Here is a 21,567-nt window from a genome sequence, read left to right as displayed (position 1 = left end):
CTGGTTCACCGCACTACTGGACCTCTCAGTAGTCCCCATGGAGAAGTTCCCAACAGGCCGGACCTTCTGACTCAAAATCAAGGTCATAGTTTGGTTATCTAGATTTGCCTGCAGAGTGTATGGACATCAAAGAAACTCATAAACCCACTACCAGAGCATGCTATACTACAAAGTGGATGCGCTTTGTTTGCTACTGTCAAGCCAAACACATTAATCCCATTAAAGCTACTGTCCACAATATTGTCTGCTACTTGCTTCATTTACAAAAATTAATTTAGCTTACATCTCCATTCGCTTCCATCTTGAAGTCGTACAGACAACACACATCCATCTTAAGGGTTCCAGTAATCAAAGAATTCATGGAAGGTCTTAAACAGGTCATTCCACCAAGAGTGCCTCCTGCACCATCATGGAACCTAAATATTGCCCTTACCAGGCTCATAGGTCCTCCTTTTCAGACACTTAACTCATGTCCTCTTCAGCAGCTGTCATGGAAAGTAGCTTTTTTTTGTTGTTGTTGCTATCACATCTCCCAGGCGTGTTGATCTCCAGGCACTAACCTTGGAAGAACTGTTCTTTCAGATTCATAAAGACAATTTGGTTCTTCGCACCAATCTGAAGTACCAACCTAAGGTGCTCTCTCAATTCCATAGTAATCAATCCATTGACTTATAAGTCTTATTTCCGCAGCGCAACTCAGTTGCTGAAAGAGCTCTCCACACCTTTCACGTGCATTAATGTTCTACATTAATAGAACAAAAGAGTTCAGAAAAACGAAACAACTTTTTATAGCTTTTTCATTACCTCATAAAGGCAATCCAGTATCCAAAAGCAGCACAGCTAGGTGAATAGTAAAACGTATTCAGACTTGTTAAGCTAAAGCAAAAACACAACTTCCTGTCACTCCCACAGCGCACTCTACCAGGAAGAAGGGAGCGATTATGGCTTTACTTGGAAACATACCTGTAGCAGCTACATGGTCTACACCACACACATTTACAAAACATTACATAGTTATTTCCACGTCAACAAGCCAGTGTAGGCCAAGTAGTACTTGGAACACTTTCCCAATCAATGCAACGTCCACAGGCAAGCCATCACTTACTTGGAGGGGACAGCATTAGTCTATGCAGAGCATGTGTATCTACAGCCACGCATGCCATTGAACAGAAAATGTTACTTACCCAGTAAGCATCTATTCGTGGCATGTAGTGCTGTAGATTCACATGCGCCCTCCCTCCTCCCCAGACGCCTTTGGCCTTTTCAGTTGCTTTTATATATGTATATAGTTGCACATATGTAGATACATTTACATGGACATCTCCTCTCTATACTTGCACACTTCTTTTCTCACTCGCCTGCGGGGAAAACAGTCTAACAAAGGACTTGCTGCTCATGTGCAGTGTCACGGAAAAGGAAGAGTCACTTGATCCTGTGACTCAAAGGATTCTTCGAAGGAAAACAATTTGCAACACATCGAATCCAACAATAGATGGCAGGAGCTTGCAGAGCATGTGAATCTACAGTACTATGCCACAAACAAATGCTTACTGGGTAAGTAAAGTTTTCCCTTTTTCATATTGGGAAACAAAACCTTACTGCAGAGGTTGCAGGAGTGACCAACCTTAAAGGGACCGCTGTGTGCTTCCAGCTAGAAAAGCTACACACAGTTACTTTGCTGTCTGATCATACATAGATATTTGTGTTTAATTGAATATAGCCCCCATTGGCAGTATTTTAGATTTCATAATCAAAAGATAATCATGGGATTTTTTTAAATGTTATTTTTTATTTTTTTACATTGCTGGGTGAAGAGGCAGTTGGCCAATCCAGATATGAAGAGGGCTTGCAATGCAGGATTATAGTATGCTTACCTAGTAAACTAAACACACGTGGTTACTTGATGTTCCCAACAAAAACTATTTTGTCCCAAATAGAATGTTCTAGAAAGTCCAGAGTTCAGATGTAGCTGTCAGTCTTGTGCTCTTCCTGTTATAGCTCGCTTAGATGCCTACTGAATTTAATTGCTTCTGTCCTCCTTTCCTTTTCTTTGCAAATGCTGACTGCTAATCCAAAGAGAAGTGAAGGCATCGTCCCTGGTCTTTGCTTAGTGTTCATGCTCAGACGTTTTGAGCACTGGTTATTTACATGCATGATTGGGAAGGGCCCTTGTGCGTTTCTTCATTGAGTTGATCTGGAGGTGACCATTGGGTTTATAGTTTCCTTGTGTACATCAGCTCATTGAGTATATCTGGACTCTGCTGACTGTTTTTGAGGCCGTGACCATTGATGTAGTACAAGTTAGAGGAGCACTCGCTGTTCACCAGCCGTTCAGTGGCGGTGTGCACTTTCTAAATGTGATGCTTTGGTTTTGAGCAGCCTATGAAAAAGCAAAGCTGCAGAGAGCGCAGTTCGATGTGATGGAAGCTGCCAGGAGGAGAGAGCGAGAAGAGAGGGAGCGGGAGAGAGAGGAGCTGAGGAAGATGATGGAGGAGGAACGCCTGAAGAAGAAGGAGGAGAAGGAGAGGCAGAAGATGGAGCGTGAGAAGGTAGATCTTGCAAGAGAGTTGGGAGCGGTGTGTTGGCGTGCATGAGCCCTTACTTCTGTCATGTATCCTCATTAGAAACTGCTCACATTCCCTGTTTGGAAGCACTTTATGTTCATTCTGTAGAAAGTATCAGTGCACTGAGGGTACAGACATTTGAATTCTGCCACTTTATAGCCACAAGCCTCACTTTTCTTTCTAGCAACCTACATAGTCTATTTTATTTTTCCCTACTTCACCTCTAAGGTTCCCGGCACATTGTGGCTCTTCACTGTGTATCTGGTCTATTCAGCCTGCACCGCTTTTCTTATCCTTTAGAGGAGATCTTTTCGTTAAATGGCTCATAGAATTTCATAACTTTTTTGCCTTTCATGAAGAGGGCAGCTGTAAAACTTGCTTGGTAGGATCTTTAAGAACTTTTGGAACTTGATGTAGACACTTATCTTTGTGCTTTATATGCCCTACTCCCCTTTTATTCTGCATATTTTCTGCTTTTGCAGTGGTTTTTTTTTTTGCCACACAGTGAACATTTGCAAAGAAAATGTAGTTGGTATTCTTTAAGCAAAATTGCCTCCTTTCGTCTGAAAAATAAGTTTTCTTCCTGGGACTTGGCAGGTGTAGCCACTAAAAGAATGGAGCATTGTCAGCTTTCTGCCAAGAGGGGATGGGATACCTCACTGCTACCATTCATTCATGTTGATTCCATCAAAAGGAGCAGTGTTCCTGTCATGACAGCTGATTGACACTCTCAGTAAGCATCTCCTTTGTGGCACCTTGGTTGCCAAACACTATGCAGAGTCAGCAGGTTCTGCACCAGTGCTTTTTCCAGCTGCGCCAGTGTCTCCCAGTGAACACATCTGATGCTCCTGAGCATGAGACTCCATGCGTGGTGATCACCAGGAAGGTGGTTACTGTTGGAGGGTCACAGCATAGACAAGACCCATCCAGTGTGCCTCGAGTGCCCGTAGGGCAGATTGGCCACCTGCACAGCCCATACCAGAACTACTTAAATGGCTTTACTTCCTCACAAGGGCAGCACTGCTCCGCTGCCTCGTTTTGATGTTTTACTTTTTTTTTTTTTTTTGCACAGTTGGTGAACTCCAGTCTAGTGCCGCTAAAATCTCCCCACTACTTCTAGTTTCAGGTCACTCGTTTCATATTCAGCAGCACCAGAAAGAATGTTTGTAGTTTCAAGGGGCAGAGATTCCTCAAGAAGGTTTTCAGGCCTGAGATTTTTCCTGGAATGTTTAGCGGATGTAGACGGGTGGCTCAGTTTATGGTCACACCTATAGTGTGACACCCTATAATGAAGCCATTGCGACCCTTAGTGATAGTGAATAGGGGTCCCGATAGCAGAAGCTCTCTAGGGGTAGCCGACGCAACCAGCTGAAGCTTATCCAGGAGGAATGTAAAAGCACTTGCAGTACCACAGTAGTCAGACACTAACTTACTCACGAGAAAGGACCACACGAAGGATTCTTCATTACAGCACTAGTGTGTAGCTTGTGGAATTCAGGACCCTTTCCAGCGGACCCCAAGGAAAGCAACAGTCAAGAGAATGGATGGAGAGTATCCCCACACAAGGATACCCAGAAGACAGGAGTACCTACCCCAGAGACCTGGATGCATAGGAGAGAAGGGACTCCATGAAGACTGTGGATTCCTTGGATTGTCCAGCTGCTGTCATGACCCGTGGACCAGTCCGGTGGAACCCAGGGGCTGATTTTGGACGTGGAAGACTTGCAAAGGAAGGAGGACAGAGTACCGCACCCTTGGAGGTGCCCAGGTTGTGCAGATGGCAATGCCCACCCTCCTGAAGATGAAGTTCCTGAAAGTCGGTGGAAGTAGTCCAGCTGCAGAAGATCCCAGGAGTCTCCTATAAGCTGTTCCTTGACTGTCGCCAGATTGCAAAAGGGTTAGTGACCTACCAGGTCACCAACAAGCACTAGCAAATGCAAATGGGAGTCCAGAAGAGTTTGCAAGGTTTTGGGGACCAGCAAGGTCCCACGGGACTCTACCCGGGAGGGGGAGCACACAGGACGGCCAACAAGTCGATGGACCCCCTACGAGTGACCCACAGGCGATGTACACAGTGAGTCACAAGGGCTACTTACTAGTAAAACAAGTCCCATGTCGCAGGAGTGGTAGAACAGGAGCTGATCTTCAGTTTGCAGAGTGCTGAAGGCCGGGGGTTCTTGGACTGAAGATCTCCTGGAGGAAGAAGCAACAAGCCGTTTCAAGTGCACCACTCACGGTGCACAGGGGTGCCAGTCTGGTGGCAGGAGAAGGGGTCCACAGTCTCCCTAGTTGGTTAGAAGATGAGCAGGATCCAGAGGAGGTCACAGACTTACCACCTGTGTTGCGGGATCTTCAGATGTCTGTGGACAACAGATCCCATCAGCCAGTCAACGTTGTCTTGAAGTGCCTGTGCATGTAGGGGAGTGACTCCTTCCCTCCACAGGAGAGTCCTTGGTGCTTCCTGGTGCAAACAGTCCATGTGACCCTGGAGGATGCACAGCCTCGGATGTTGCAGGATCTGGAGAAACAATGTTGCAGTGGGAGCCTTCCCACCCGAAGCAGACTTGTTTGGTTTCAACGAAGACAAGCAGCAGTTCCAGAGGCGAGGGGGAGGGGATGTCCCGCATCGTTCCTTGTAGAGTCTTGCTTGACAAATCTGAGCACCCACCTGCAAGGGAGCCCTTAAGTAATCCTAAAAGGGGGTTGGTAAAACAGTTCCGAGAACCGACCCAGAAGATTTTTACAGTCATCCTTTTGCAGGTCAGAGAGGCAGTCAGCAAGAACTACTCCCTCCACTGAGCCATCTACTGGGTTATGAGGGAAGAGGCCTGGGAGAGGGTCAATCTCTACCTCCTAACCTTCATCAGTGGCCATCAGCAAAGTCCTGTAAGCCCTGTCATAGTAAGGCTTCAGGCGATTCACATGAATTACACTGTGGGGACTTCTGGGAGTGCCTATGTCAACCAAGGAGGGGACCTGACCTTTCTTCTCCACAATAGTGTGAGGACCACTCCACTTATCTGGGAGTGACCTGGGAGCCACAGGCACGAGGACCCACACTTTCTGTCCTGGCTGGTAAACAGTCAACACAGCCTTTTGGTCATGCCACTGCTTTTGCAATTCTTTGCTGGCATCAAGGTTTTTAGATGCCCTCTTGTACTCATCCGTTCTGGATCTTAGGCCCAGGACATAATCTGCTATGTCTTGTTTGAGGGATTTGAGAGCTTGCACCCTCCCTCACAAGGGCAAGTGGACCCCTAATAGGATGACCAAAAAAAGCTCAAAGGTGTTATAGCCCACTTGTTTCTTTTGAACTTCCCTGTAGGCGAAGAGAAGGCAAGGCAATAGGACATCCCCTCCTGAGTTTTTCTGAGAGTCCCATGATCATGCCTTTGAGGGTTTGTTGAGTCTCTCAACTAACCCATTTGTTTGTGGATAAGGGGTGGTGAATTTGTTACACCACACTCCTTCCACATTGCTTTAAGGTATGCAGACATGAAGTTGGCACCTCTGTCTGATACCACCTCCTTAGGAAAACCCACCCTGGAAAAGATTCCCAGGAGGGCCTTGGCCACTGCAGGAGCTGTAGTTGTCGTAGGAGGAATTGCTTCTGTGTTCCTGCTGGCATGGTCCACCACCAGCAGTATATACCCGTTCCCTGATGCAGTTGAAGCGTCCAGGAGGCCAACAATGTCCACCCCTACCCTCAACGGGTACCATAACCACTGGTAGTGGAATTAGGGGGGAAGGAAAGGGCTTTGGAGTGCCACCTGCCTTGCCACTGGTTTGCCAGATAACACTGGAGCAGCAAAACTCCTTTGTATCCTCAGACGTGTGAAGCCAGTGAAAGTGAGGAAAAAGTGTGTCCCAAGTCTTGCTTTGCCTCAAATGGCCTGCAAGGGGAATATGCCAAGGTCAATAAGAACTCCCTAAACTTTTAAGGAATGACCAACCTACTGCTGGCACCAAGTTTAGGGTCCCTTGCCTCAGAATAAAGGAGATTATTGTCCCAGTAGACCCGATGGGCCCCACTGACATCTCCTGCTTTCTGCGCTGCACCTTGCTGCCTCAGACTTTGTAGAGTAGGAAAGCACTTCAGTTCTAGGCTAAGCTCCTCCCTAATAGGTCCTCCTGCACCTAAGAGCTCAGCTGTTTCAGATTTAGGCTCCTCTGGTGTGGATTCCACCAAAGGGGCAGGTTCCTCCCCCCCCCCAGGATTCTGAACAGGGGGTAACTTTACCCTGCCTGCCTCTTTTTGGGAGCTTCCTGGGCCATTTTTCCAGCATTCAGTGCTCCTTGCTCTCCCTTTTTTTTGGCCTGCACTCTTGTTAAAAGATGTGCCGAGGGATACCCAGCATTGCTGCATTGGCTTCCAACTCCAGTTCAGCCCAAGCTGAAGTCTCCAAATCATTACCGAACACAGTCTACAGGTAGTTCAGTGGATACCACCACTTTCTTTGTGCCAGGAACTTTCAGACGCCCTGAAGTGTTTTGTGGGTCTGATGAAGACTCCTGTCCTGAAATTTCTCCCACCTTTGTCCTAATTCTTGGATGAATCTTTCTTGTGTAGGCACCCTATGGACTACCCACCCTGGTGCAAACCCATTTGTCTGCCATCTTGGTAAATTCTTGGAGTAGTCAGATCTGAGTCTACCATGTACTGATGCAGCTTATCATGTATGCAATTAAGAATGTGCACTCTTGCAAGAAGATTGTACAAGCCCTGATAATCATGCACATTGCTGCCATGCAACCAGCTGTCCAGGTACTTGACGATGCTGTCCACAAAATTTACCCAATCCTTGAAGGACTCCTTCCTAGTCTCTCTCCCTGAATTTGATTCTATATTCCTCTGTGGTTAACCCAAATTCATCACGGAGTGCATTCTTAAGTGCTTGATAATTGTCTGCATCGTCCTCCCTGACAGTGAGGGGTTTGTCCATGCCTTTGTCACAAAAGGAAAGCCACAAGATAGCTGCCCACTGTCTTTGGGGGACCCCTGCTGTACCTCACAGGCCCTCTCCCAAGGCAATGAACCATCTGTGAAGGTCATCCCCAAACTTGTAAGGTGGGAGAATTTGACTTAGCTTCCTGGAGTAATAGGAGTCCCTCCCCCCCCCCCCCCCCCTATCCTGGTGTCCTTAAAGCTATTGCTGCCACCATGGGGTGTTAGCCACAAATCCTGCCTTTCCATTGTCAGGCCTCCCTATCTAGGACTAACTGTGGCTGCTGCCGCCTCTGTCGGGCCTCTCCCATTCCCCCCTCCCAGGCTAGAGTGGTCAGTCTCATCAGATACTGCTGAGACATGGGTGTGGGCAGATGAGGATCTACCGCTCCTCCTGGAGAATCTTTGCTCCAACCCCTTGGGAGTAACAGTGGACCTACTGATGTGTCCCACCTTCTCACTGCCAGGAGTGCTCCCTACAGGACTGGTGTGTTCCCCAGCTTTTTCCTGACCCTCTCCAGTGAAATCTAGGTCTACCCTATCTAAGACTGGAGGGTCAGTCTCTACCTCCTGCTCTCCCTGGCCTGCAGTGCTCTGGCTATCAACCCGCAGAGCAATCCTAGGAGTAGAGTTTTGTTGTGATTTCTCCCAGTTTTCAGCTTCCTAGATGCACACATCTCCCTTAATTGCTGAAAGATGACGCCCTCATACAGAGTCTGGGGCCTGAGCTTTTTCTACTGAAGACATTTTCCCTAGAGTAGTGTGGGTGCACTTACCTACTCTAAGTAACTAGGCTTTCTAAAAGTTTAGAGAAGGGGTTATGCCAGACCCCAACTTACCTAAACTAGAAGCCTAGTGATCCTAACTGCTAAGTGTAGTGTAACCTGTAGATTAGTAGTGGACTTTCCTGTGGAACGTTACCCGTGACAGTGCTACGGCAATTGCAAGTGTTGTCCCACTGCTGCCACCAGTGTAGGAAGCGGGCCTGGTGTGTGCAGTGCAGTGAAAGGCTGCATTTGGCAGGCCTGCAGACAGTTTGCATGGGCTCCCATTGGTGGCATAAACCATGCTGCAGCCTTGAGGGACCCCTGGTGTACTAATGCCTATTGTGTTTGCACCTTATCCCAGGTCCAGGCAACCACTATTAGTGAGACCGTGTCTATGAAGCCAGGGCTATCCAGTGGTAGCTGTGTTGAGCAACTACGACTTATCTACGAAGCACCTTCAATACCACCGCAGTCACACAGCAACTTATCTCGCATGAAAGGAACCACAGTGTTGCAAAGATAAAGGTACTTTCTTACAGTAACACTGAACTAGATTACTTGCAGGCCGCTGGAGGTAAGTATACACTATATAAACACAGTAAATACTAGGAATTTACTTAGAAAAACAAAGCATTGGTAAGAAATATAAAATAGGTTGGGCCCGGGGGGGAGGGGTTAATAGTGCACTAGTGGAATGTGAAATTAGGTCCCCCCCCATCCAAGGATGTGGAGAAGTTAGTAGGGAGCTGGTAGAACTTGGAACCCCAAGAGGTGAGTACCTAGATGACCCCCAGCGACCAGGAGAGCAGAGGTAAGTTACCTGGTCTATTTAACAAGGGAACTTGGAAAGGAACTTTGGAAGAACAGGACCAGTCCAGGGGAACCCAATGGTGGATTCCAGATGAAGAGGACCTGCAAAAGAAGTGGAGAGAGTCCAGTACACACAGGAGTGTCCAGGTGGCACAGGAGCCACTACCCACCCTTTTGTGAAAGGTGATCTGGGTTGAAGGTAGAACATGGTCAGCTGTGGAGCCCAGGAGCTGCAGAGGAGTCCCTTCAGTCTTGCAGAAGCTGTCACACACCAGTCGCTGGGTCAAGATGGGTTAGTTGTCAGGAGGACCACTAACAAGCCTTGGCAAGTGCAAGTGCAAATCTGGACAGAAGAGGATTTGCAGAACTGAAGAAGGCCAGCAAGGTCCAGGGGACTTGAGCTTTGAAGAGGAGAACGGGCTGACCCTCAGCAGTCAGTGTCACCATAAGCAGTTGTAACCCCCACTGGCAGCAGGCACAGTAAGTTGTAGTGAGGTCCAGTGAGCACACCTGGACAATGGAGTCCCACATTGCTGGAGCAGGAGAGAGGAGACTGTCCTTGCAAGGATGAAGTGCTGGAGGCTGGGGCTACTTGGATCCTGAAAATCCATTGGCGCAGGAGTAAACAAACCTTGGTGGTTGCAAGAGTCACGGTGCACAGGGATTCTGTTCAGCAAGGAGAGGCAAGGGCTCACAATCTAAAGTTGGACAAAAGGCAGAGAGGTCCACTCAGAACCACCACCTGTGTTGGAGGATCCATGCAGTTCCAGTGGAGAGCAGATCCCAGACATCCGATGTCAGTTGAAGTCTTGCAGACCCCCGAGGATGGACAACCCTGGCATTGTTGCAATTGCTGGAAGGAGCCAGAGAAACCATGTTGCAAGGAGAGGTCGTCTTGGGAGTTGCAGGCTTGTTTGGCTCCTGTGAAATCCAGCAGCAGTTCTGGTGACCAGGAGCAGAAGAGGTCCGTGCAGAGGAGTCCTGGTGGAGTCTTGCATGCTAAATCTGGGGACCCACCCCACCCACAAAGGAGTCCCTAAATAGTCCTAATAGGTCACTTGGTCACTCTGCAGGGTGACCACCTATCAGAGGGGGGGGGGGTCACTGAAGTCAGTCACCTGTCCTGACCAACCAGAGGCTCCCAGTAGCCTCTGCCCATTTTGTTTTCAAGATGGCAGAATCAGGGGGCCACCTGGAGGAGCTCTGGACACCACCCCTGGGGTGGTGATGGACAAGGGAGTGGTCACACACCTTTTCTTTCCTTTGTTTACCTTCGTGCCAAAGCACTGGACTTGTGCAAACCGGTTATGCAAGGAGAGCACCAAATATGCCTTTCAAAGCAGCCGATGGTGTGGGATGGCTACCCCTCCCCAACCATGTAACACCTACTTACAAGGGAGAGGGTGTTGCATCCCCACTCCCACAGAAAATCCTTTGTTCTGCCTTCCGCTGCATGAGCTGGTCAAGCAGCAGGAGGGTAGAAACCTGTTGAGGGACTGCAGTAGCGTGGGCTGCTTGCAAATACTGGGAGAAACAATACGGGGGGACCCAGGCCTCTAAGAAACCCACATAGTACATGAAATCATGCCACCAATACTGGCATTAGTACTGGGGTATGATTCCCATATGTTTGTTACCAAACATGCATAGGTCCTGAGTTAGCATTGTGTAGCTGGACCACAGGTAGTGAGTGACCTGTGGCCAGTACATGGGTAAAATGGCTTCCCTACACTTATGACGTCCAGTGCATTAGAACTTGAGTTTGCAGGGGGCACCTCTGCTCATTCAGGGATGCCCTCACACACAGGAACCTGCACCCTGGGCTGAAAGGGCCTTCCATTTGGGTGACTTACAGTGGCCAGTGCAGTGAAAGGGTGCATGCACCTTTTCACTCAGGCTGCATTTGGCAGGCCTGCAGACAGCTTGCATGGGCTCCCTTAAGCCTTGGCGTTCCGGAGAGTGAGTCTAGTCTGAAGCAAACACTTTCTTGAGCCCTCAAGGATCCTAGACAGGCTTTCCTATTGATTTGCAGAGCATCAGTGAGAAGGCAATGTGCTTCAGTTGGAGTTAGGCATTTCCTTTGCTGATTGGCTATTTCTCCAAGCTGTTGAGGTTTTAATCCTGCTGTTGCCCTTAATCAGGAAGACTGTCTAGAGCATGGGTACTCACAAACTTTTTCTCGGGGGCCAAAATTGCAGTATGGTTTGCAGCCGAGGGCTGCACTGAAGTGACAGCGGGGGGCGGGGCTTAGAGGGGGCGGGGCTTAGAGGGGGAACAACCACCCCACCCCCTTTTTCAAAACATCGCCATCTGCTCTCACCCCTACCCCAGTAACACACACAGCGCCATCTGCTCTCACCCCTACCTCAGTAACACACACAGCGCCATCTGCTCCCACCCCTACCCCAGTAACACACACAGCACCATCTGCTCCCACCCCTACCCCAGTAACACACACAGCACCATCTGCTCTCACCCCTACCCCAGTAACACACACAGCGCCATCTGCTCTCACCCCTACCCCAGTAACACACACAGCGCCATCTGCACACAGCGCCATCTGCTCCCACCCCTACCCCAGTAACACACACAGCGCCATCTGCTCTCACCCCTACCCCAGTAACACACACTGCGCCATCTGCACACAGCGCCATCTGCTCTCACCCCACCCCAGTAACACACACACACAGCGCCATCTGCTCTCACCCCTACCCCAGTAACACACACAGCGCACACACATACAGCGCCATCTGCTCTCACCCCTACCCCAGTAACACACACAGCGCACACACACAGCGCCATCTGCTCTCACCCCTACCCCAGTAACACACACAGCGCACACACAGCGCCATCTGCTCTCACCCTACCCCAGTAACACACACAGCGCGCGCACGCAGCGCCATCTGCTCTTACCCCTACCCCAGTAACACACACACACACACAGCGCACACACACAGTGCAATCTGCTCTCACGCCTACCCCAGTAACACACACTACATTAAAAACAAATAAATAAATAACCAAAGAGCCTTACCTGACTCAAAGCACTGTAAAGATGCCACAAATGTGGAACAGCAGGCAGGCAGGCGGGCAGCAGACGTGGAGCCGGTGACAGGAAGCAGACGACCAAAGCCCCATAAGTTAGCTGCAAGCGCTGACTTTTATGGGGCTTTGGCTTCCAGGATCGTCAGGGCAACGCCATAAACAATGGCCGCCGTATGTAAACATAGAAGAGGGCCGCGGGAGCATGCTCCCGCGGCCCTCTTCTATGTTTACATACTGCTGCCATTATGATACAGCGTTTGGTGTGCGTCTCGCGGGCCGCCAAGCTAGGTCCGTGGGGCCGCTGGCGGCCCGCGGGCCGTACTTTGAGTACCGTTGGTCTAGAGGGAGATCGTGGCTTCTCACCAAACAGAGCTCTTGCTCCTTTATAAAAACACCCTCCCAGTTCTATTTGTCTGCATGGTTGAAGCATCATCCTGCACCAGTAGTGTGCAGGTAGCAAGCACCATCAGCCTCATCTGAAGTTCTTAAGCATACCTGGCAGTACTTCGTAATCTATAGCTGTGTGGCATTTCACCGGGCACCTTCATGCAGGAAGTCAACAAACAGCTGGACCGCTCAGACAGGAAGCCTTTAGCCTCTGGCACCCTGTTGCCATGTACGTGCTCTAAAGTTATTCCCACGCTCTAAAGGTGATGTCATGGTTATGGCAGGGCAACTGCTGTTGAAAATTAGAGAGGAGCTGTAGGAAGTTGGCTCTGTATTTACTATTTCAAAGTAAGAAATAGTGTGCCCAGAGTCCAAAGGTTCCCTTAGAGGTAAGACAGTGGCAAAATGAGTTAAATCTAATGCTCTATTTTGTGGTAGTGTGGTCTAGCAGTAGACTTATCAGAGGGTAGTGTTAAGCATTTGTTGTACACACACAGGCAATAAATGAGGAACACACACTCAGTCAACTCCAGACCAATATGTTTTGCATAGAAAAATATATTTTCTTAATTTATTTTAGAGCCACAAGATGCAAATCTGAGGTAAGTACATAAAATGCAAGGTACTTCACATAGGTAAGTATAGAACTTTGATTTAAAACAGGAGTACACACAGTTTTGGTTAAAATGGCAGTAAGGTATTTTAAAAGTGGACACAGTGCAAAAATCAACCGTTCCTGGGGGAGGTAAGTTTGGTTAGGTTTCTCAGGTAATTAAAGCCACTTACACAGTCAGTCTCCTGGGGAGGGGGGGGGATACACAAACAGGCACTCAAAACACCCTCAGCTGCACAGGGGCAGCCGGGTGCAGTGTTCAAAGCAGGCACCAGGTTTGCTATAGAAAGCAATGGAGGCACCCGGGGTCCCTTAGGCGATGCAGGCAGGGCACAGGAGAGCTTCCCGGGCCAGCCACCGACTGGGCTAGGAAGAGGGCTGCCTGCTGGTCACTCCTGCACTGGAAGTTAGTTATTCTCGGTCCTGGGGGCTGCGGGTGCAGTGCTTGGTCCAGGCAGTCGCAGTCAGGGGGAGCCTCTGGATCCTCTCTGCAGACGTCACTGTGGGGTCGCAGGGGGGTCGACTTGGGGTACCCACATCATCGTAGTCGCCTAGGAGTCCTCTCTGCGATGTTGGTTCTCCTGAACTCAAGCCGGTGCGTCGGGTGCAGAGTAAGAAGTCTCATGCTTCTGGCGGGAAGAGAGAGTTCTTTGAAAGTTGCTTTAAAGTTGCAAAGTTGTTGCAGTTTTTGAACAGTGCCACTGTTCTTGGGAGTTTCTTGGTCCTTCGGGTTCAGGGCAGTCCTCATAGGTCGCTGGTCCCTGTCGGATGCGTCGCTGTGCAGGTTCTTAGCGTGTGGAGACAGGCCGGCAGGGCTGGTGCCAAGTCAGTTGTCGTCTGTCGTCTCTGTGGGGCTTTCAGGTCGGCAGTCCTCCTTCTTGATGTAAGTTGCAGGAATCTGATTTCCTGGGTTCTGGGTCGCCCCTAAATACTGAATTTTGGGGTGTGTTTAGGTCAGGGGGGCAGTAGCCAATGGCTACTGTCCTGGAGGGTGGCTACACCCTCTTTGTGCCTCCTCCCTGAGGGGATGGGGAGCACATCCCTATTCCTATTGGAGGAATCCTCCAGTCTCAAGATGGAGGATTTCTAAAGGCAGGGGTCACCTCAGATCAGGGCACCTTAGGGGTTGTCCTGACAGGTAGGTGGTGACTCCTTGTTTTCCTCATTATCTCCTCCAGCCTTGCTGCCAAAAGTGGGGGCAGTGGCCGGAGGGGCGGGAATCTCCACTAGCTGGAGTGCCCTGGGGTGCTGTAACAGCCAGAAGCCTTTGAGGCTCAACGCCAGGTGTTACAGTTCCTGCAGGGGGAGGTGGGAAGCGCCTCCACCTAGTACAGGCTTTGTTCCTGGCCACAGAGTGACAAATACTCTCCTCATGTGGCCAGAGGCTCGCCTGGTGGTGGCAGGCTGGCAGAAACTGGTCAGCCAAGCACTAGGATTCTGACTGGTATTCAGGGGGCGTCTCTAAGATGCCCTCTTAGTGTATTTTACAATAAATCCCACACTGGCATCAGTGTGCATTTATTGTGCTGAGAAGTTTGATACTAAACTTCCCAGATTTCAGTGTAGCCATTATGGAACTGTGGAGTTTGTGTTTGACAAACACCCAGACCATATACTCTCTATGGCTACTCTGCACTTACAATGTCTACGGTTTTGCTTAGACACTTTAGGGGCACAGTGCTCATGCACAAATGCCCTCACCTGTGGTATAGTGCACCTTTCCTTAGGGCTGTAAGGCCTTCTAGAGCGGTGACTTACCTATGCCACAGGCAGTGTGAGGTGGGCATGGCCTCTGAGGGGAGTGCCATGTCGACTTAGTCATTTTCTCCCCACCAGCACACACAAGCTGTGAGGCAGTGTGCATGTGCTGAGTGAGGGGTCCCCAGGGTGGCATAAGATGTGCTGCAGCCCTTAGAAACCTTCCCTGGCGTCGGGCCCTTGGTACCAGTTACAAGGGACTTATCGGAGTGCCAGGGCTGTGCCAATTGTAGAAGCAAAGATACAGTTTAGGGAAAGAACACTGGTGCTGGGGCCTGGTTAGCAGGGTCCCAGCACACTTTAAATCATAACTGGCATCAGCAAAAGGCGAAAAGACCAGGGGTAACAATGCCAAGGAGGCATTTCCTTACAGGAGCGTTCACAGCTACTTCTAATGGACAGTATGTCTCCCAGAAGCCCTAGTGCGTTTACTTATTAGTGGTGGATTGCTGGATAGCGTCTTATGGGGCTACCTTTGTTTACTTCTGGCTAAAGTAGAGTTGACCCTCAACTGGCTAACAAAGGTACTCTATTTTTTCAGTTTTCTCTTGCAAGAAAGAAAAGTCGAGCTATCGAGGCTTACTCCAGGTGGTGGTAGAATTCTGGTTCAGTATGGCAGTAATTAGTAACAGCATCTGGCCAGTGCTTTGTACTGTGAAAAAGAGAAGAACAGTACTTACCAGTCCAGAGTGCCTGCATTTGGCTTTTCACCAGGTTTTATGTTAACAGGACCCTGATTTCTCAGCCCTTATCTTGGTCAGCAAACCTTAACCATGGTCTTTTTATCATATTAATCAATTGTTTGACCATTTTTAAAAATGTTTTAAAGTGAAATGTAGGCTACCACAAATGTTGATTTGAGATGGTAGATTGTTACCCCAGATGCTGATGAAATCCCCTCTAGGAGAAGTGTTGGTACATGAAATTCACTTTGCAGTTGACCTCTAATCTGGAACGTCTCTTTGCACGTTTCTCAGGAACTGGGTAGGTCTGGTGCACGTCCTCCCAGTCTGAGGCCGATTGATCTACCTCCTCTGTGTATCCAAGGTGTTACATAGAGCTCGCGGAAGCGATGCAGCGTGGGTGGAGCAGGCTTCACTGACCTAGACGGACACAGTTTCCACAGTTATCAAGTTGTCCCATGTCATGTGGCACATTCACCCAGACCTGTTTTTTTTTCCTTTGCATAAAGGCATTTTTGAGTTCATGCTTACACTATTTAAGCTAACATTTCTAAAACGTGATGTGCTATTGGATACAAGCCACTGCTGACTTGAGGTATCTTGCTTAACATGGTGTCACTGCTGCAAACAGAGGGCCCCTGTATCAACAGTCTTGTCGCTAGCAGTCCCAGGGGAAAACGAAATGTAAACATTTGCCAGCCCAATATTAAGGTTTGGGGAGAATCCTCCAAAAATGCTATACATAACAAACGTTTCGAGCCAAAATGTGTTTTAGGACATAGTTGCTCAAAGCATTTGTATGTATATCATTTTTGGATGATTCTTACCAAAGTTTCATATTGGTTTGGCAAAGTTTAGTATGTTTACATTTAACATGTCTCAACAACTGTGATCAGTTTGGTTATTGTAGGAAGCTGGCCTAGTGTGTGGTGGGTACCTAAGGTACTTACACCTTATACCAGGTCCAGGTATCCCCTATTAGTGAAGTGTAGTCAGTGTCTAGGAGCCAGGCTCTCTAGAGGTAGCTGTGGATGAGCAGCCGAGACTTATCTAGGAGACATGCAAAGCTCATGAAATACCACTGTAGTGACACAGCACTTACACACATGAAAGAACCAGTCAGTGTTAGCAAATAAAAGGTTCTTTATTTTAGTGACACTAATGACAAAGTACTAGAGGCAACCCTCCAATATGAGGTAACACACCAAATATATACACTAGCTATCTGCAATAGACATGGAGTAATACAAAACGTGCAAATGCAGTTTGACAATAGTGACCCTAGGGGGAGCCCAAACCATAGACTAAACAAATGGAATGCGAATGCAGGACCCCCACCCAGTTAAGTTGAATGTGTAGGATGGAGCTGGGGGTACTAGGAAACCTCAGAGGGAAGTACCACAGTGCCCCCTAGCGAGCAGGAGGAAAGAAGTTACTGGATTTTCCCCAAACCACCCAAAAGGAAGAAAATGCAACATCCAGACAAGACTCCAAGAAAGCACAGGTGGATTCCTGAAGGAGACCTTTGGTAGAAGGGGACCAAGTCCAGGAGTCACAGAAGAGTCCAGGGGGAGTAGGAGCTTCTACCCACCCAGCTGTGGATGCAGAAGTTGGTCGATGGTGATGTGAAGGTCAGCACTGCAGCCCTGGAGTCGGTGAAGAGTTCCTGAGGGATGTAGACGACGTCCCACGCTGGAATAAGAATTGCAGTCAGGTTTTGGTGCAGGAATTCCACCAACAAGCCTTGGCAAAGGCAAATATCATGGTTGGTGGAAAGTGGAGCTGCTGAGGACTAGCAAGGCTCAGGAGGACTTTACCCAGGAGGGGTAATCCGACTGGACCCTCACCGACACAGAACCCACATGAGTTAAACAGGATGGGGACCCAGGAGTCGCAGAAGAGTCCACGCAGCACGACCAGAGAAAGGTCCCACGTCGCAGGAGAATCACAGACTGCTGTGCATTGCAGGAAGGAGTGCTGGGGGCTGGAGCTACACGCAGCCTGAAGATCCCTTGGAGGAGATGCAAACAAGCATTGGCAGCTACAAGAGACATGGTGCATAGGGGCACTGTCCTGCGTGGGAAGGCAAGTGCTTACCTCCACCAAAGTTTGACAGCTGGCAGAGAGAACCAAGAGGGCTACTCCGTACCACCACCTGTAATGCAGCATTCACGCAGCTCAGGATGTTGGAGGTCCATGGAGCCAGTCATTGCAGTAGGTGCCTGCGAATGCGTGGGAGTGATTCCTCCACTCCAAGGGAGATTGTCATCCTTCTCGTGCAGACTAAAGACTTGCCACTCTCAGAGGATGCGCAGCCGGGGAAATGTTGCAGAAGCTGGAAGGAGCCGTGAAAACAATGCTGCTAGCAGTCTTTGTCGTAGATGCAGATTGTTGGTTCCTGGAAGGTCCAGTTGCGGTTCCAGTGGCTAGGAGTCGAAGTAGAGGTAGAGGAGTCCTGCTGAAATCTTGATAGCTGAATCTGAGGGCCCACCCAAGAGAGACCCTAAATAGCCCTGAAAGGGGGATTGGTCCCCTAGTCAGGAGACCACCTATTAGGAGAGGGCTCTGACGTCACCGGCCTGGCCAGGCCACTCGTACTCCCAGAGGTCCCTGCCAACCTTGGATCCAAGATGGCAGAACCCAGGGACACTCTGGAGGAGCTCTGAGCACCACCCCTGGGGTGGTGATAGACAGGGGAGTTGTCACTCCCCTTTCCATTGTGCAGTTTCGCACCAGAGCAGGGACTGGAGATCCCTGAACCGGTGTAGACTGCTTTATGCACGGAGGGCACCAAATGTGCCCTTTAAAGCATACAAGTGGCTTTGGTAGGCTGCGCCTATTTCCAAAGGGAGAGGGTGTAACACCCCCTCTCAACGGAAATCCTTTGTTCTGCCTTCCTGGGCTTGAGCTGTTCAAGCAGCAGAAGGGAAGAAACCTGTCTGAGGGGTGGCTGCAGCGGGGGCTGCCTGGAAAACACTAGAAGGCTGGGAGGAGGAATGCTAGGGGTCCCATAAGGAGCCTCTAGAATGCATGGAATCATACAACCAATACTGGCAACAGTATTGCGGTGTGATTCAGATGTGTTTGATACCAAACATGCCCAGGTTCGGAGTTACCATTATGTAGCTGGACATACGTAGTGTCCTGTCTCCAGTACTTGCGTAAAATGGTGACCCCGCACTCAAGAAGTCCATGAAAATGGCACTGGAGTTTGTGGGGCCACCTCTGCTAGTGCAGGGGTGCCCTCACCCACAGGTACTTGCACCCTGGGCTAGGAGGGCCTGCATAGGAGTGACTTGTAGTCACCTGGTGCTGTGACCTATGGTGAAAAAGGTGCTTGCACCATTTCATGCAGACTGCAATGGCAGGCCGCAGAACAGTTTGCATGGGCTCCCTGTTGGTGGCATAATACATGGTGGAGCCTAGGGGGATTGCCTGGTACCGATATGCCCTGGGTACCTGGTACCATATGCTAGGGACTTGCATGGGTCCACCAGTATGCCAAATATGGGATGAAAATGGTTCAAGTTAGAAGGAAGAGAGCATAATCACGGGGATCCTGGTTAGCAGGATCCCGGTTGAACACAGTCAAACGCAGACAACAGACAGAAAATGGGGGTAATCGTGCCAAGAAAGAGGGTACTTTTCTCTAGTTCTCTAAACAATAAAGGCTGTTGGCAGCAGCTCTGCATTTAGCGCACGTTTTTTAGCGTAGGGTTGCATAAAGTGAACCTAATCTTTCCTTTGTTTAACCAAGGTTTGCTGAATCTGGATAACTCTCTATACAGAGCGTTCCAGCCCTTTGGTGTGCACAAGAACAGGGTATGTGAATAGGGGCTCATTCTCCCCAAGTTTTCCTCCTTTGTCTTGGTGCAGTCCTTGGCTTCATAGCACCCATCTGTGTAGACTCTGAAAGTCAGGGAGTATTACGACGCTGCCCTCTGCATAGAAACCTCGAAGAGCTGTCCAGTGGTGTGCAACAGTCTTGTTTTGGTAATACTGGACTGAGGATTACATCCTCAGTATTGTGCTCTGGATAACCAATTTAAGAACAGGGCTTTTGCAGCCTGTCTGGCTGATGCCTATTATGATCTCCGCTGCTGCTGCCTTTGTCTATTCTCTGCTTTAATTAAGATGGGCAAGGTTGGTCATTATACACCATCCCAGAATGTTACCCCACTTTAGTGTGCCTTGCTTTTGTATTGAGTTGATGATCTCTTCCATGATGTCTTGTGATAACATATGAGCTAAACAAATGTATCTTAGTGCATGAAGTAGCCTCATTTTTTCCATTTTGCTTTGTAGTTTTCTGTTGCTTTGTGGTTATTGACTAAGTAGATGTTGTTTTTATCGTGTGGCTTCCCAGCTCAGCTGCTGCCAGTTAAATATGTGAGCATCAATAAAGAAGCTCTTTGGCTTCACCCACATGTTGGGAGCCATTTTAGGAGCCAGGAATACATGTTTTGATTGGACCGAAGTTGTGTGCTTGCCCTCCTCTCAGCTGTGAGTGGTATTTAACCACCTGAGCTTGAACTTTCAGGTGCTCACACCTGACAGTGTAATGGTATTAGTGTCTTAGATAACTAGACCGTTTATTGTGTTTTTCTCTGGCAGCAGCAGTTTGGAGGTTGGCAGTCATTAACCTGCATGGATGCTTAGGTCTATCAACTATCACGTGACCTTTCATCCTATTCCATTATTGTTCTACAGTTCTTTGCTCCCACACAAATACATATCTAATCACATACTATTTACTGGTAATGTGCAACCTTACCATACAACATTCCTTTAAAGCTGGAGTTCTAGGCATTGCCAGTGCTTGAGGTTTTTTATGCAAACAATTGAACAGTACCAGAAAAATGTGCTAGACCAGAATTTTTGAAGGCCTATGCGCTTCGTTGCCTCTTTAACCCCCTCTACTGACCCTCCCCCATAATCGGAGTGGATGCAAAACTTCTAACTGAGCATTACTTGGGATTTTTAACCTTTAATGTTCTAATTGCAGGAAAGGGAAAAGCTTCGCGAAGAGAAGCGAAAACACGCAGAGTATGTGAAGTTATGGAGGAAGCCGAGAGAAGACCTGGAATGCGATGACCTCAAGGTTTGTGCGCATGATGCTGTGGCTGTGGTAGAGTGCTTTGTGTCAATGTGCCCGTCATCGCTCTGTAGGCCTGAATGCTAGACAGTGGATTCCTGCACTGCTTTGACTGAGGTGATAACTGATTTTCAAGTGCAGTGTGTTTTCTGCAGTACTGCTGTCACTCTTTGGCAGGCCTTTGCTATCGAAGCTCCTCTAAAACGTGCCATTTTGTAATCAATAGATCTTTCAAGGTTTAAAGCTGAGGATTCATGTTTAGTTCTGTGTCCTGAATGGGTGGTGTCTCATGGCTCACTGACAGGGTTGCTGAAAGGCTCCTTATATTTGCGCATCTGACTATGGCATGGTTGTGGTGCTCTATGGTATCTACAAAACAGCAAGTGTATATAGTCTGAGCCTTGGACTTCGAGCTCAGAATCAGTAATTATAGGAAGTTGGCTCTGTATGCACTATTTCAAAGTAAGGAATAGTATGCACAGAGTCCAAGGGTTCCTCTTAGAGGTAAGATAGTGGCAAAAAGAGATAATACTAATGCTCTAATTTGTGGTAGCGTGGTCGAGCAGTAGGCTTATCAAAGGAGTAGTGTTAAGCATTTGTTGTACACACACAGGCAATAAATGAGGAACACACACTCCGAGACAAATCCAGGCAATAGGTTTTTGTATAGAAGTTTATTTTAAGAACCACAGGTTCAAATTTTACATGTAATACTTCAAATGAAAGGTATTGCAGGTAGGTACTTTAGGAACGTTGAATAATCAAAATAGCATATATACTTTTCACATAAATCACATATAGCTATTTTAAAACTAGACACTTAGTGCAATTTTCACAGTTCCTAGGGGGAGTAAGAGTTTGTTAGTTCTTGCAGGTATGTAAACCACCTACGGGGTTCAA

At 48.6% G+C, this 21,567-nt stretch overlaps 1 protein-coding gene across 1 annotated transcript in view; it reads left to right on the top strand.

Moving 5' to 3' along the window:
* BAZ1A (bromodomain adjacent to zinc finger domain 1A) overlaps positions 1-21,567 on the top strand; it is a 318,920-nt gene that overhangs the window by 65,278 nt on the left and 232,075 nt on the right. The window contains exons 8-9 of the mRNA XM_069209108.1: positions 2,380-2,549; positions 20,578-20,673. Coding sequence (XP_069065209.1) covers positions 2,380-2,549; positions 20,578-20,673 — 266 coding nt within the window. The remainder of the gene's footprint in view (positions 1-2,379; positions 2,550-20,577; positions 20,674-21,567) is intronic.

The sequence above is a fragment of the Pleurodeles waltl genome, chromosome 9 (assembly GCF_031143425.1).
Source record: "Pleurodeles waltl isolate 20211129_DDA chromosome 9, aPleWal1.hap1.20221129, whole genome shotgun sequence".
Taxonomy (NCBI): Eukaryota; Metazoa; Chordata; class Amphibia; order Caudata; family Salamandridae; genus Pleurodeles; species Pleurodeles waltl.
Note: the sequence above shows the minus strand (reverse complement) of the source record. Positions and strands in the feature narration are given on the sequence as shown.